The following is a 16,349-nucleotide window of genomic DNA, read 5'->3' on the forward strand; positions in this document are numbered from 1 at the left end:
AGGGGGAGAACCGCCTTTGCCCTGCTGTCCACACTCTGTGAAGTGCACCCCAGGGGTCCCACAGGTCTTCTTGAGCTTGATCACCCTGTTGGCTCATGGTCACCCTGTGGTCAACTGTTGGTCAACCACTGGTCTACCATGTCCTTCTCTGCAGACCTCCTTTCCAGCAGGTCAGCACTCAGTCTGTATTGGTGTGTGAGGTTATTCCTCCACAGGAATAGGATTCTAAGCTTCAACGGGACAGCATGGCCCTTTGCAGGCAGTAGGGATGCATCCCCATCTTCAGTGGGCATGGGTTGGTGCTGAGTCAGTGCCATCTGCAGGGTGATGCCATCTGCATCTTGCCTTCTCCCTGCACACTCATCTTTATGTGTTTTTATTCTTTTTAATTGATTAATTAATTAATTTTTACAAAACCTCCTCTCTGGCCCTTCCAAGCTTGAACATTAGAGGGCATCTCCTACTCACGCTTCATTATTTCTTTATTATTATTATTTTCTTGTTTAGTCTTAATGCAGCTTAATCTATAGGGCCGTCTTAAAAAGAAGGGGGAAAAAAAAAGCAAATAGAGCATTGACCTGCTGTGCAAATTAGCCATATGGTGAAGTGTAATATCCCGCTGACCCTCATTATCGTGCAGTATGAAAAGCTGTCTCCTTTTCACATACAAGCATATTAAAGTGGCCTTTTCAGCATTTTTTTTTCCATATAAAACTGTCTTCACTCCCCTGCCCAAGCAGTTAAAAGGGAACTCCAGCTGCAGCCAGGAGGGTGAAATTAAAGGCTTTACCCTCACCTAAATGGAAAGTAGACGTTGCTTCCTATAGGCAGGGCTGGGGAGCTGCGTCCCCAACAGCGGGGTGATGGCCTGATCCTGGGGAGGAAGGAGTCTGCTTTCCTTTAAGGGAAGGGGAGATCCCACCTGGGTTCCTGCGGCCTGAATACCTCGTGCTGAGTTTCTGTGCTACCAGGAGCTCAGTACTGTGTGCTCCTGAGCCTTCCCTCGCTTGGCGGGTGCCATGTTGTTGAGGGCAAGGCCTGGAACCTTGAGAACGCATCGTTCGCTTTGTGCTTGACTGACTTCTTCCAGTCTGCTAGGGACTGGTCGAGGAGTGGATGTAGACTGAAAGAGGGGAGGTCTGGGTTAGAGGAGGTTGGAGGTGATGCACTGGCACTGCTGCCCATCCCTGGAGGTGCCCAAAGCCATGGATGGGGCACTGGGCAGCGTGCTGCTGTGGGCACCCAGCCCATAGCAATGCTTGGGGCTGGAAGATCCTTATGGTCCCCTCCAGCCCAACCAGGCTATGATTCTGTCATTCTGCAGCCCTAATGCTTGTGGCAGTGGTCAGATGTGGGGTGAGCCTGCACTGCATGCACGTGGGGCTGAGCGCGGCCTGCTGTGGGGCAGCCGCAGGGCCCAGCCATCCCCACACCGCTGCTCTCTCTTCCCCCCACGCAGTTTTCTGGTTCACTTTATCTTTTTGTTTTCGGTCTGGAGGTGGTGTTTACAGTAAACAAGTGGTTCCACGGGGCTGAGCCTTTTTGATCCTGGTTCAGCAAAGCCCTCTCAGGCTCTGTTTGGAGCACCTGCATGCGTACCCCTGTGTCTATGTGAAGTCATTCGGGAATATTTATGCTTTTAAAGTTAAGCATCTGCTTGGGAGCCGGTCTTCTTTGTGTCTCATAAGTGACTACCAATTTTCTCTTGTTTTGTGGGCTCTTTAGGGCTCGTTACGTTCCCAGCTCATCTTTCTGCAGCTTGTTTCCAGCTAGCACACACACTCCCAATGGGTTTTTTAAGTGCTGGAGGATTGTTTCTCCTTAAAACAAACTGCCCATCTTCGGTATTCTGGAGGTTGCTTGCAGGATTTTAGAACTTAGGTCATGTCCAGAGAGCTGTTGTGAGTCCCACTGGGAGAGGGGTTATACGTGTGGGTCTGATTTTGTGCGTGCCCGTGAGATTTGGGGGCTACAAGAAGGGAGATCCAGGTTTGATTGAGGGTCTCCTCAGTGCTGATGTGATGCCAGGTGTTGTTTAGCACCTGTACGCGAATGAAAATGAAATGCTGTCTGTGGGGGGCTGTTTCAGCCAGGTGAGGGGTGACAAACTGCATCACCCTTGCTCAGTGATGTGGAGGAAAAGGAATATTCTGCTATTTCCTGAATGAGACCAAGGTTGGCTAAATCCCCCCCAAGGGGGAGCTTGGCCCCAGTTCTGGCCCATCCTCCTCACAGGATGTGATGCATTGGAAATGGCTGGTGACCAGGATGTTTTGGAACCCAGGCTTGGAAATAAGTCACATGTGAAACTACCTGGAGGTTTCAGAACCTCAGTAGCCTGTTCATAAAGCCTGTTGTTCCCAGGATGGGGTCAGCCAGGTTGGAGGGGACCTCAGGATGTCTCCGGTCCAGTCTTGCTCAGAGCAAGTCGCCTGTGAGATCCAACCCAGTATTTCAGGACCTTATCCAGGCAGGTCTTTTAAGTTCTCCAAGGATGAGGACTGCAGAACCTCTCTGGGAAAGATTTTTGTCATAACTAGTCAGAATGTCTTTGTTTCGTTTGTACCTGCTGTGTCTCCTATTGGGCACTGCCATGAAAAGCCAACCTGGCTCCATCTCCTTCCTCCATCTCTCCCATTTACCCCAACCCTCATAAGCTCCCCATCCAACCATGTATTTGCCCCGTGTCATCCATGTTGACACCTTAACTCGTTGTTTTAGATTTTGTTTGCTCTACATCTTGTTCTTGTGTCCAAGGAGCTGGCTGAAGGCAGACTTATATAGAGAGTAGAATGCTGATCTGCTTCTCAAGGAGTAGTTGAGGTGGTTGTATAGGAACAGAGCTGCTGGTTTGTGGCACATCTCACCGTGCTCTTGTGGGATGCTGTATCACCACTTTTAAAGGTGAGAGGATTCCCAAAATTAGTGACTAAGAATTTTTGTGGACCAAACTCAAAGGAAAATGGAGAACCAGTGAAAGTGAGAGAGAAATTTAACATAAGTCCAGGTCAAGCAGCAGCAAGTGCTAATACATTACTGAGTACATTACTGAATGCGGGTGTGCTATGTGTTTAAAATCACCAAAATAAGGACAACCAAAGTCATCGCTGATCTGCTTGCTTAAACCACAGCTACAGTGGTAAGAGTGGTGTGGTTCATGGATAGGGGTCTACAAAAGCATTCTTCAGTGCTTCATCTAAGCTGTTACAAGTGAATTGGGGCTATTTCTGCTTGATTTGCATGTGTGGTTAAGTGGTGCCTGCATAGAGATAGTGAACTAGTGGCAGATTGGGTTCATCAAGGGAGGCATCTACTCAGCAGTTAAGTTTGGTCTGTTATCACATATTACCTTGCTTATTTGGTCTGTTATCACACATCGCCTTGCTTATGATGTTTCTTTGGGGGAATGGACTAATGATTGTGGTAAGGGCTCTGCTGGTAATATCCCCAATTGTACATAGCTGGTACGATTCCATTGCATGAGGTGCATGGGGTAGGTTTCTGCTCCAAGTTAGCAGGAATGTAATGACCCAAAATACTGTCATCCATACATCCTGGCTCCAAGAAGTTCCATTTTAGTGATCATTTTAAGTGCTTGCTGAGGACAATAACAGGACAAGCTTTAGAGCACACTTTCCCCATGTAATTCACAGCTAGATTTGCTCTCAGCTCTCTGCTGCTCCTGACTAATGAAACTTCTTGTATTTTTTTCAGCTGTTGTTTTTTGCATTCTCGTGATTATATTCTGTTTTCCCTTATGTGGTGCTCATCAACGATCTTAGTTATCTGTCTCTCATTGCCAACTCTGGGAACTCTGAAGCTAATTTGTGAAGGAAAGTTCTGCCTGGTAATTATAAAAATATGAGGCATTATTGAGGTTTTTTCTTGGACCAGTGATTAGAATAAATGTGTAGTTTGGAAGTGGAGCTTTGGATTCTTCCCACTTGTTTAAATTAAGACAATGAGAGTTGAGAGAAACCTGTTCTGATTAAAAGTAAATGGATAAATAAGAAAAGTACCTCCTTCTCCTCTCCCCAGCATGCTTCTCTGGTTGCCTCACATTTTGGATTGAGCTTACAAGAAGCCGTTAAGGGATTCTGCCTCTCTAATGGTATGTCTTAGCAGTGTCTTGCTGCTGTTGAAGGTCCATAGTGAATGTGGAAGTCAATGGGAGGTTGGGGCTGGGATATGCTCCCTGCAATAGCCTTTCCCATGGGCCTCATGCTGCTTGATATCTGCTTATGCATGAAGGTTATTTTATGGAGTCGTAGGATCTATAAGGTTGGAGAAGACCTCTAAGTAATCTTCAAGTCCAGCCCACCTCCACCATGCCCTCTAACCACGTCCCAGGGTGCCACATCTACACGTTAGTTGAACACCTCCACCTTTCTTTAGGAAGAAAAGGTGTTACAGATGCAACTGATCTGTACAGGGTAATAACCACTTTTAAGAGAAAAGAAAGAAAAGAAGTTGAGTTCTTCCCACTGAAGGGACATGGAAGGCAGCAGTAGGGCACATACGCACACAGTTCTGCTGCTCTGAGCTTGTGGGTGTAGGTTTGGGTCACTCTGCTGAGGAGCTTTTATCAAAGCATTGGTTGGAATGGATGGAAGTGTGAATACTACGTGGTGTTTCTGGATGAGTAGTACATAAAAGTTGGGATCTTGTAGTCTTTTCTGGATGCTTTTATTTTTTTTGGTGTGGTTTGTTTGGTTTTGCTTTCTTTTGTTTTATTATTATTATTTTTTCTCACCCAGAGGAAAATGTTATTAAAAATAGAGAAGAGGAATAATATTATCTGAAGACGTGATAAGTTGTATGGTCCTAAGTAGGTCAAATGTGGGAAGCTGGGTGGTCTAACTAAAACTGCCACCAAGGGGAAGAAAGGCTTCCCATTCTAAAGAGAATATAATGCATGAGCGATGAGACGGTCTGGGGGGACGATGGAGGAATGCACTTAAGAGAAAAGGATGAAATAGCGCCTAAGAAAAATGTGAATAGTGCTGAGAGAGATTTTTTTTTATGGGAGGAGAAGTTTTTCTTTGGAATAGCCTCTCATGAGACAGCCTCTAATTCTTGGGTCATTCAGAAAAGGCTCAAGAAGGAAAATACAGGGAACAGTGCATTGGGGGGAGATGTTTTTGGTTAAATTGGCAGTTCTCGGGGCTGTGAATTTTTGGGAAACTGTTAAAATGTGAATATGGCTTGCATATTTTTGGGAATGCTTTCAAACGTCTTTGCTTCTCCTCTGCTGAAGTTAAAGCCATGTGCTGGGTTGGATCCAGGAGGACCTGACGTCCAGAGCATCCAGGCACCATGTGGGGCTGGAGGTGCCCACCAAGGTGTAGGGCAGGTTTATAGCAAAGCCTTTGTATGGGATCTCCAGTCCAGCTCACGTCTCTCTTGCTGGAGGAAAAGGGAAAGTTTTTCCAGTTAAAGTGCAACCCAAATTAGCTTAATGATCAGAGAATATTATGATAAAATTGGTTCCCGTGCTTCATGAGGCATGATTAGTCTGGAGGTGTTCAGGTTGGATGGGGCCCTGGGCAGCCTGGTCTGGTATTAAATGTGGAGGTTGGTGAACCTGCCTGTGGTGGGGGGATTGGAGTTTGATGATCCTTGAGGTCCCTTCCAACCCGAGCCATTCTATGATTCTATGATAAGTGTGCATGGTGGTGATGGATCAGCAGTTGGACTTGATCTTAGTGGTCTTTTCCAACCTTTATGATTCTATGACTCCTCAAGCCATCAGAAAAGCAGGAATACAATCAGTTTTCACAAAGTCTGGCAGTGCGTCCTCAATGGAGCTGAGTGATGGGGTCGGTGGTTTCAGCTTAGGGCCAGGGGGACACATGTTGTCCCCACTGCCCGGTAGGCAGCTGCATGGAGAATCTCCATGTGGAGGAGCTCTGCGATGAGGTGGGCAGGTAGAGGAGGGGACAGAGGGCAATGGGAGGGAGACCCCGAGAGGGAGCTGGGTGAGGGGACACCTCTTGGCCTTTCGGTCATGAAGAAGTGTGTGAGGAGGGTGAGGGGAGCAGGGAGGTGTTGCCATCAGAAAGCTTGGTTGGAGGGAAGGCCATTTCAGCTGGCACGAATTGCTGCGGCGTAGTCCTAGAAATGTTCAAAATCTGGTCTTAAAATAGCTGATTGGTTTCAGACCGGCCTTTGGGAGATGAACTGCTTTCAAGACTTCCTTGAGGTCCCCGAGGTCCTGCATGGCCTGGGGAGATGGCAGCTTCTGTGCATTCTCTAATGGGGAATTAATTACCTGCTGACTTCCATGGGACGTTGCGTAAAGCTGCTCTCGGGGGTTGGTCCTTTGGGGCTCCTGCCTTCGGTGGGGCCCAACAGCAATTTAATAGGGATGAGGCAGGGGGAGAAAGCCTTCAATTAGGAGTTTGCATCACTCATTGGTAGCAGGCTGTGCTGAGTTAGTGAGAGGCTTCACAGTGATGCTGCTGGGAGATGATTGGGTTCTTCTTCCACTCGTGTAGGTTTTGAGGAATGAGGCAAAGCAAAGTTTAATGGATGCCTAAAATCTGATCCCAGCAGTGGTTGAGTGGGGATATGGAACAGTCTGGTTCTCCTACTGCACTGCCAAACTGAGAGCAGCAGCACAGCGTAGGGGCTTGAGCTCTGATACAGAATATCCTGAGTTGGAAGGGACCCATATGGATCATTGAGTCCAACTCCAGTAGAAGAAATGTTGAAGACCAGACATGTAGAAAGAAACAGAAGTTGCCCAACTCCCCTTTAGCTGAGGCCTTTTTGAGGCAGCCTGGTTGTGTAACGATGGAGTAACCTCAGCATCATTAAATTAGCATCGGGTTTTCTTTTGCATTTCTTTGTTTTCTGGGTAGAAGAGGTTGGGGTCTGGTGCCTTTCTCAGGCAGGTGATATTTGTTGTTGCGTCTTGTTTGTTTTGCGAATTCCAAATGAGAATTTTTGTCTCCTACCAGTTCAAAGCGAGGCCTTGTCCCTTCTCTGAAATGTTTATAATCCAATTTCAGACATAAAACAGGACGGGTGAGGGGGAGGGAGAAACAGGCAGGGAGAAACCAGCGAGGTTTTACATAGCCCGGGGGACCTGGAGGGCTCAGCAGGTAGGTGGCATCTGAGGATCCACGTGGCTGCGTTGCCCTGCCTGGGTGGAGTGCTCAGATGTAGCTTTTGGTAAAACCAAACCCCTACAAAGGCACGGCCTCAACCACCAGCACCTTGACCCCTGTGCCGTGCCTGGTGTGGGTGGGCGATGCTCGTGGAGGGGAAACCCATGTGCTTGGGTTATGGGAGCATATTGGGATATGGCTCTCATCTGGAGGTTCAGACCCCATGGTGGGTGAGGCATGGCAGTGAAGGGTGAGAATGAGCTCAAAAACTCATTTGTTTTCTCCTACTGAACCGGCCAGTCGAATAGAATAGTAATTACCCATCCAAGCATCTTTTCCTTAAACTCTCTGATGTTTCTTGCTTTGCATCACTGAGAATCAGTGCAAGAATTTCTGCTGCTCCTTCTGGCGTCACTGTTCCCCTCTTGATGTCCACCAACACTAAAAATCTGGTTGTTTCACTGTCCCCATCATTAGGTAGATTGGATGTTTGTCCAACTTAGGGTTTGGTAAAGGGGAGGGTTGCCCAAGGATATTGGGAAACGGGTACAGAGGGGTCACAGGATGGTAGAACTGTTTGAGTTGGAAACTCTGAAAGGTCATCTAGTCCAACTCAGGTACACTTGGACCTGTATTTGGGTTTGTTCCACTCAGTGATCAGGGTAAAATTAGTCTTTGTTAGGTACTTGGATTGAATTGTGCAGGTATCATAGAATCATAGAATGGCCTGGGTTGAAAAGGACTGCAGTAATCATCTGGTTTCAACCCCCTGCTATGTGCAGGGTTGCCAACCATCAGACCAGGCTGCCCAGAGCCACATCCAGCCTGGTCTTGAATGCTGGAGGAAAGTGTGCTTTGTGTCATTGATGCAGTGTGCTGTATGTGCGATTAAATGATTAACTCAAAGGCTGCTTACTTGACTTCATCCTCTCTGCTTTCCAGGGTGCCCGAGAAACCTTTGAGAACTACTACAGGAAACAGAGAAGAAAACAAGCCCGGCTGGTGCTGCAGCCTCCTTCCAACATGGTATGGCCATGCTCTGGTCGGTGCTTGGGGTCCCTCCTGATGGAGCAGCCCAGCTTTGCGGGTGCTCTCTTCTTCCTTTCCCATTTTGCTCTCCTTTATTTCAACCTCTGCTCGCTTCTCCTTTGTTGCAGCATGAAACTTTGGACGGCTACAGGAAGTACTTCAATCAAATTGTAGGGTAGGTGTTCTTTTTATATGGGTGCTAAATGTGTGCGTGCTGTGTTTGTGAGGAGCCTAGAAGGGAAGAGAGAGGAGGGAATATTGCTCTTTTTTCGTGTGTCTGTCCTTCAAAAGGAGACAAACCAGGAGAAAACTCGGTGAACTTTGCTGTGTGCAGCCATAAGAACCTGCCAGCTCTGGTAGCACCACCTGCCTGCCCTGCTAATGAGGCGAATAGGCCCTCTGCCTTAATGATTCTTTAATATTTGACAATTATTTGATTGTTTTCTTGCTGAAGGAGGTGAGTGCAGTGTGTGCTGCTGACCTAACACAGCTTCGGGCTTCAGGGCTGGATTTTCCCTACAAAACATAACAGAGGTTTTGCTCGTTGCTGTTTAAAATGGTGTTTTGGGACACTTGCTCCCTGAATCGTGCTGCTGCTTTTGGACCAACGCGTTCGATGAATGAGGACTGGAGTGAACTGATTGCCTCTAAATGGTGCTGAGAGCATGGGGTAGAGAGCACCAGAGTGTTTTCCCTGCAGTTAAAGTGTTCTCCCTGCAGTTAACCCATTGTAAGGCGATTGCTGCTGGCTGGGGCAGAGTTCAATCAGCAGTTCTCGCTCAAATAACGGAGTGGGAAAGCTCTGCCTTTGTGTGTGCAAAGAGGTGCATTACTGGGAACAGCTGGCTTTTGGCTCACTGCTATAATGCAGCGTGGCATCGTAGGAAATACTGTAACATTAAAAAATAGGTGAAGAAAATATCTATCCTTAGCAATAATTGGGACAGGTGCTGCAGACCTGGGCTTGCTCTGGAGATCTGTGCACGTGCAATGCGTGTCCCTTGCATGCAGTGTTTGCAGATCTCTTTTGATGCCTCCAGACCTGTGACTTCTGATAACAGTGCCATTTTCTCCTCTCCATCAGGTTTTTTGTAGTTGAAGATCACATCTTGCACACAACGCAGGGCTTGGTAAATAGAGCCTATATTGATGAGCTGTGGGAGATGGCGTTATCAAAAACCATTGCAGCACTAAGGACACACTCAGTAAGTAAAAGCCCCAGATTGCTCAGCTGTTGCTTGAGTTGGGTTTGACGTGCTGGAAATGCTGGCTTTCACAGTACTACTCTGTTTTGACTTCACTCTTTTTTAAGCAACAGAGGGAACACACTGCTGTTCCTCCAGAAGAGCTCTATGGCTTGTTTGGTTCACACTGCACTGTATTTCCCTGCACCAAACTTGCAATACCTGGGGAGGCTGGAAAGGAGAAAATAACACTTCAGTGTTTTCCATCGCTTGGCTCATCACTTTTGAAAAGCACCAGCAGAGGGAGTCGGGTTGTCCTGAAAAAACTGGGGAAAAAATGCATGACCTGACAAAATATTGCACTGTTTCAGCTGGGAGCACTTGAGTTGTCTTGATGTTTCATAGCTTGCTGAAGAGCTGCCCTGTTGGTTTATGGGATGGAATAAACTACATTTGAGCATAAAAGAAGAATCTTGACTGACTTTCCCCAAGTCCATTTTCAAATTGTTGGAGATGAATCACTGGAATCCCACTGCAACTCCTGGAGGGAGCACCATGCAGCAGCAGGAGGATGCTGTGGGGTGGTTGTTGTGGGCGTGCATCTAACACTGTGCGTGGTACCTGAGCAATATGATGCTCCTTCCATGCCCCACAAAGGGACCAGGCAGAGAGATGTACACCTCCTTATGTTATAAAGCTACACTTTTTGTCCTTGGAGGTGTTCAAGGCCAGGTTGGATGTGGCCATGGCAGCCTGGTCTAGCATTAGATGTGGAGGCTGGTGGCCCTGCCTGCAGCAGGGGATTGGAGCTTGATGATCCTTGAGGCCCCTTCCAACCCCAGCCATTCTATGATTCTATGATTCTTTTCTTTATGAGTGGAGTTTCCTTCTGGCGTGCTGGCCATGATGCACAGATGGGTACCCACACTCTGCTTTTCACCTTTACCACCATGACCATCAGTTGTAGGTTCCAACCTACTGCAGGAAGTGGCTGTCTGTTTATTTTTCAGTAATCACAAAATTTGCCACGATTTCTTAATGCTGTTACTGTGGTCAACTCTATCATCTCTACAGAGCAGTGCTGTCAATCCCATGTTGCTGGTGAGACTTGTTGGAAGGCTTCTGCACAGGTTGAGGCTGTTCCAGTTCTTCCCATTCAGCCAAACGTAACGCCTGGATTTTCTTCCTTGCTGTAGACTGGGACATCTTTTATCATTCCTGATAGCTTCAGGGCATTATCTTTCTTTCTGACTTTCTTTTTTGGAGAGTGAAATGGAAAACACGTCTCTTCCAGTCTTTCTCATTGATTAATGGGGCCATTCCCCCTTGAGTTTCCAGTGAGCTTTAAATCTCAGTCTCTTTTTTCCAGCATATGATTCTATATTTGGTAAGAGCCTGTCTGAAACGTTACATATTTCGGCAGGGCTGAGGTTTGCTGCTGGTGTGCAGATAGGGTGCGACTGGTGTGGGTGATGCTGGGTGTCTCTGGGGTGATGCTCAGGGCTGTTGTGGGGTGCAGGAGTGTCTTCAGAGCCTCAGGCAGCGTCCTGACCCACAGTAAATACACACATCTGCTGTAGCTCTGACCATTAGGTTGCTAAAAGGCACGCAGTGTGTTTTTCCTCAGCCTGAACCTTCCACATAGCAATGCAGCCTTGGCGTAGGGCTTGGGGATGCCTCGCTGCAATGCTTCATTACCATTAGACACAACACACTAAATATTACATGAGAGGCTCTGCTGTCTCCTTGCCATGGCAGCACACTGATTTGCTTCATCTCCTCTCACTTCCCCAGCAGCTCCTGGGTAATCTTAGAAACACTTCAGGTATCTGGAGAGCAACTGAAATCCTTATTCATCACTGAGAGCCCCATGAGCTGTGCACCAGGAGAGATACCCTTATCAGTGTGCCTTCCCGTGCCCTGCAAGCCTTTAAGGCATGGGCTGTGCAATAAACAGTGCTGATCCTAGGGCTGCACGGCATGCCTACGTATTATCACTGGAGTGATAAGGCAGGAGGGCTGAGGGCAATATTTTCCCTCATGCTGTGGTTTAAAACGTGTTTTAATGCTCCTTTCTTTGCAGTCGTATTGCTCGGACCCAAGCCTGGTGTTAGACTTGAAGAACCTCATCGTCCTCTTTGCAGATACACTCCAGGTAGGTGACTGTTGTCTGTCAGCCACCCGGCATGTTTGCAGGGAGGGTTTGCATGCAGGCTCCCTAAACACAACAAATGCTGCTCAGTGATGTCTTGTTAGCTGATGTCATTGCTCTGTTCCTCCACTCGTGGCAGGGATATGGCTTCCCAGTGAACCAGCTCTTTGATATGCTGTTGGAGATCCAAGACCAATACAGTGAAACGCTGCTGAAGAAATGGTCAGGAGTTTTCAGGTAAGAAGCTCTTTTGGGTAAATTCATGAGACATGCCTTACAAAGTACTTTTAGCCAAGAAATAAAGGTCTTACTTGAATCATAGAATCATAGAATGGCTTGGGTTGGAAGGGACCTCAAGGATCATCAAGCTTCAACCCCCCACTGCATGCAGGGCCACCAGCCTCCACATTTAATACCAGACCAGGCTGCCCAGGGCCCCATCCAACCTGGCCTTGAGCACCTCCAGGGATGGACGGGGCATCCACAACCTCTCCGGGCAGCTGTTCCAGCACCTCACCACTCTCATAGTAAAGAACTTCCCCTGAAATCATAGAAGCATAGAATCACAGCATGGGACCTTGCAGCCCCCCCAGCTGTAGCTTTCTTGCTTTCTTCTTTTCTAGAAATATACTTGATTCAGATAACTACAGTCCCATCCCAGTGACAAATGAAGAGATTTATAAGAAAATGGTTGGACAGTTCCCATTCCAGGATGCAGAACTTGAAAAGGTAATGTGAAATGAGGCAACCGGCACGGCGTGTCTCCAGTGCACTGAAAGCCCACACCTCTGTTACTGGCATTGAGAAGTACAAATGAGAAGGTCCCAACAACATAAAACAAAAGGAGAAAAGGACAAATAGATTTTCCATGTGTTGCATTTCTCCTGGCATGGGTGAGGAATACCTCATCCATTTTGCTTTCAGAGCACAGTGAGCTATTGCAGTTCAGCATCACTTGCAGTAGATGGGAGAGAGATGAAAATATTTCCTTCCATTGGTGTTTTATTCCCATTTTATGAACCGTTATTGACTTTAACTTGTTTTAATCTAATGCTAACGAGCAAAAAAGACATAAAACCAACAGAAAACAGAAAGTGGTATATCTTGGCTTTTCTAAAAGTGCGTGCATGCAGAACCTAACAGTGTAGCCAGATTTGACCTAGGCTGTGTCCCTTAAAAGCATGCCTGGCCTTGTGCTCCACATCTGGCAGCCAGCGAGCTCCAAGCCTGGCGAACTTAATTATGGCTGGGAGGGTTTTTGGTCCAAGTCAAGTGTTTAGATTTCAGAAAGTCTGTGTCCTTCCCTAAGATTGTATCACGGGGTCCAGGTTTTACTGCTCTGCTCTGCACCTCCCAGCCACATCTGTGCTATGGGTGAGAGCGAGCTAGTGAAAATTTGGGTTGTGAGGGAGAGGACATCTGTTTCCTCTTGGCTTTTGTGTTGTAAGCAAGTGCTCACCTTGTGCTGTAACTGGGGAGGTGAGCAAGCGAAACGCCTGTGTGTGGTGGGAAGTAAAAGCAAAGAGTCCTCTGATAGGGTTTGTTCATACAAATAAGGGAGTTGGGAAAGAGGGAATGAGAATTGCTTTGTGCTGCCTGTTCCGTTCTAGCTACAAGTCTCCTTCCAGCCCATTTCAGACTCCAAATCCCCTATGCACCCATGTGCCGTTTGTAAGTGATTATCTGGTCTTTCACTTGGCTGAAATGTTTATATAATATGCAATAAATGCTGGCTTGTTGTTTCACTGCTGGACTTAGATAATATTAGAATTAATTTGGCTGCTTGGAACGTGTTACTGGAAAGCAGTCGTCACTCCGGGCTGGCTGTGAGAGCGATTCTCCCTCTTAGAGATCTGCTCTTTGACTTCAGTTCTCTCCTGTTCTTTACAGCAACCGTTTCCAAAGAAGTTCCCCTTTTCTGAGTTTGTGCCTAAAGTTTACAATCAGATTAAGGAATTCATCTACGCCTGTCTGAAGTTTTCAGAAGACCTCCATTTGAGGTAGGGGATGATTGCGTTCCTGGTCATGAGGGGTTGGAAGGGACCTCTCAAGATCATCGAGTCCAACCCCCCAAAAAAGAGGTTTTTTTGGCTGAAATATCTCAACGTGATTAAAATATGAGTTCTCAGCCTTCCATGCCACTCAGCTGCCTGGATATACTCTATCCAGGATGGAGGTGGCTGATTGGCCCCTTGGAGCATTGGCTGGCCAAGTCTGCCATAAATCTTCCTTATGTAGAGAAAAAGAGCCCAGTGCCATGCTAGGTGTGTAAAAGGGGAGAGAGCACGAGAGACATTTCTGAGTCATGGTAGATGGTTGGATCCAATCTTTCCAAGAGAGGTGGATCAGTGCCTTGTAGTGATGGCTACACAGCCTTCCTACATTGTCCCTCAAGGAGCGTGTTGGCCATAGAACCCAATGTTTTGATTTCACCCTGTGTGGTACTGAGTTCTGGCTTCTGGTTTATATATATGTATGTCTGTCTGTCTATCTATCTATCTATCTATCTATCTATCTATCTATCTACCTATCTATCTATCTATTTATCTATCTATGTTTCTCATGGGAGAATATCTACAAATAATTTGATTTGTATATGTATATATAAATCCTCAAAAATATTCTGTGTTTTGTGTTTACCATCCTTCCTTCATCCCACTGCTCCTAGATCCAGGCTTGCATGTTCCTAGATCCTGGGCTTGCGTGTGTGCTGAAGTGGGAGACAACTCAGTTAGCGAGGAATTGCTTTCTTTTTGCACCTGATGGATGCTTTTACCTGGGTAGAATCATCAGGAAGGCAGGACCTCATAGAATCATAGAATGGCTTGGGTTGGAAGGGACCTCAAAGCTCATCAAGCTCCAACCCTCTACCACAGGCAGGACCACCAACCTCCCCATTGAATATTAGACCACGCTGGCCAGGGCCCCATCCAACCTGGCCTTCATAACTCATTTCTAGTGCTCTCTGTGCCATACCAGCAAAATCTGGGGCTGTCCACAGGGTTTCACCTCCCTGGGCAGCTCCGTGTCCTGGCCATGGGTGGCTCCTGTGCTGATGTGAAGTTCAGGCAATGTTTTGGGGTCTCACCAGGTGTTAGGGTGCCCACTCTGGGTTCTTTCAGTTCTTTCCCTTTGTGAGAGGGATGGTAATTCTGAGAGCCCCTCTCCCTCCGTCTTCCCCAGGACATGGTGTGCAAGCACAGGATGTTGCTCCCCCTCCTCGAGTTCAACCTCAGCCTTTCACTGGTGGCAGGTTGTTCTCTTTGGTGCCTCTCAAGGCTCTTAACCTGCAGGTCACCACTAAATGGCTCTGTTTCTAAGGCCAGCAGGATGGTCCAATTTCACACGGATGCTGGTTTCACCGAACCCCTCGGCTGGCACTTCCCTCACAAGTTTTGTGCTCTTCACCATTACAGAGATGATTGGGTTTGTCAGGGAATGGAAGAAAAGCGTTCCCTGGGGCCCCTCCTCGGGGTCCCCCCGGACAAGTTATTAAAATTCCTTTCAACATTGGATTTTCCAGCCCTTTTTGAGGAGTGGTTTGGGGCTGGGGGATGGGAGCCGAGCTCTTGGACATTCTAGCCAAACATTTGGAATATTTCTCTGAAAACCCCTGTTGACACTTTCTTCATTTCACCCTGACAGCTTGAATTAGGTTTTATTAGGAAGCTTGGCTACAAAGCCGGCAGCAAGTTTTCTTTCTCTTCTCTTTCTTGTTCTTCTTTGGTTGTCATTTACCTTGCACCCTGGAGTGATTGGGGTCAGCCCGTCAGTCACGGGGGGCCTGAAGGTCACGACTACTGCTATGGGATATGGGACATCAGCTGTCACTAACCCAGACAGTTTGCTTAAACGCTCTGCAGTCTTTTCCTGAAGAACAGAGCCCGTGGCAGAAAACGTAGCTTGTATTTTTTCTAATTATTATTTTAAACTAGCTCCTTGTATTTGTTGGACGGGACTAGACTCCTTTATGTTGATATGCTTATGAAAGTTGTTTTGCTTTTAAAGTATTTGAAGAAAACGTGGAGCTTACTGCGCATTTCCAGGGCTTGCAAATTCTTTTGGTTTGGCTCTATTAATTTGATTAGGAGAAAGAAAACCTCCTTTATATATTCAGCATTTTTCCCTTTGGGAAAAAAAGAAAAGCGTGTATGTGAGCTCATTGAGGAGATGTCTTTAAGAGCATCCATTCACTGGAAGGCTCCCACCCATTCCAATGGAATTTCCCATTCTAAAGATAGGGAATATCTTTGGAAAACAATGGGTAGAAGTGGGAGATGGCAGCTCTGATCCACCAGGACTTGGATTGTTTTGTTCCCAAACAAAGCAGCAATCCTGAAAGCACTTTGGACACAATTACTTAAAGTGCTATGAATAATTTAGGTCATAAAATTATTATTATTAATAACAAATTAGAGCCTTGAACACAGCCCTTTTTTGGGTGTGCTTCTGCTCTGCATTGGTTCAGCCTGAAGGTGCTGGGCAAGGGGCGATAGCACCCAGTGCTCATGGTGAACCCTCATTGGTGCTTCTCTGTGGCACTGCTGCTCCTGGTCACATCCTGCTCAGAATCAGACTTCTTCCAAGGAGCATTCCTGCTTTGTTTTCATGGCGTGCAAACCTCGTGGGAGATGGAATCAGAGAATTGCTCAGGCTGGAAAAGGCCTTCGTGATCATCAAGACCAACATCACAGATCTTTGTGCTCTGCTGCCACCCAACCACAGGGGTCACCTGGCTGCTTTGCCCAACACTTAACCATCATTTCAACCCTATTTTCTAGCTTACATGGCCAGCTAACAAAATGATAGCAGAAAGCCTTTGGAAACAGCACTTGAGTTCAGAAAAAAACTCAGAAGTGATTTGAAGAGGTA

General features: G+C 46.9%; 1 protein-coding gene across 11 annotated transcripts in view; it reads left to right on the forward strand.

The window, feature by feature from the left end:
• EXOC6B (exocyst complex component 6B) overlaps window positions 1-16,349 on the forward strand; it is a 243,507-nt gene that overhangs the window by 125,065 nt on the left and 102,093 nt on the right. For all 11 annotated transcript variants that reach the window (XM_004936290.5, XM_015286064.4, XM_025149797.3 and 8 more), the window contains 7 exons: window positions 8,055-8,138; window positions 8,270-8,316; window positions 9,226-9,346; window positions 11,409-11,480; window positions 11,617-11,714; window positions 12,101-12,206; window positions 13,368-13,477. In XM_004936290.5, coding sequence (XP_004936347.2) covers window positions 8,055-8,138; window positions 8,270-8,316; window positions 9,226-9,346; window positions 11,409-11,480; window positions 11,617-11,714; window positions 12,101-12,206; window positions 13,368-13,477 — 638 coding nt within the window. The remainder of the gene's footprint in view (window positions 1-8,054; window positions 8,139-8,269; window positions 8,317-9,225; window positions 9,347-11,408; window positions 11,481-11,616; window positions 11,715-12,100; window positions 12,207-13,367; window positions 13,478-16,349) is intronic.

Source organism: Gallus gallus, chromosome 4 (genome assembly GCF_016699485.2).
Source record: "Gallus gallus isolate bGalGal1 chromosome 4, bGalGal1.mat.broiler.GRCg7b, whole genome shotgun sequence".
NCBI classification, from domain to species: Eukaryota; Metazoa; Chordata; class Aves; order Galliformes; family Phasianidae; genus Gallus; species Gallus gallus.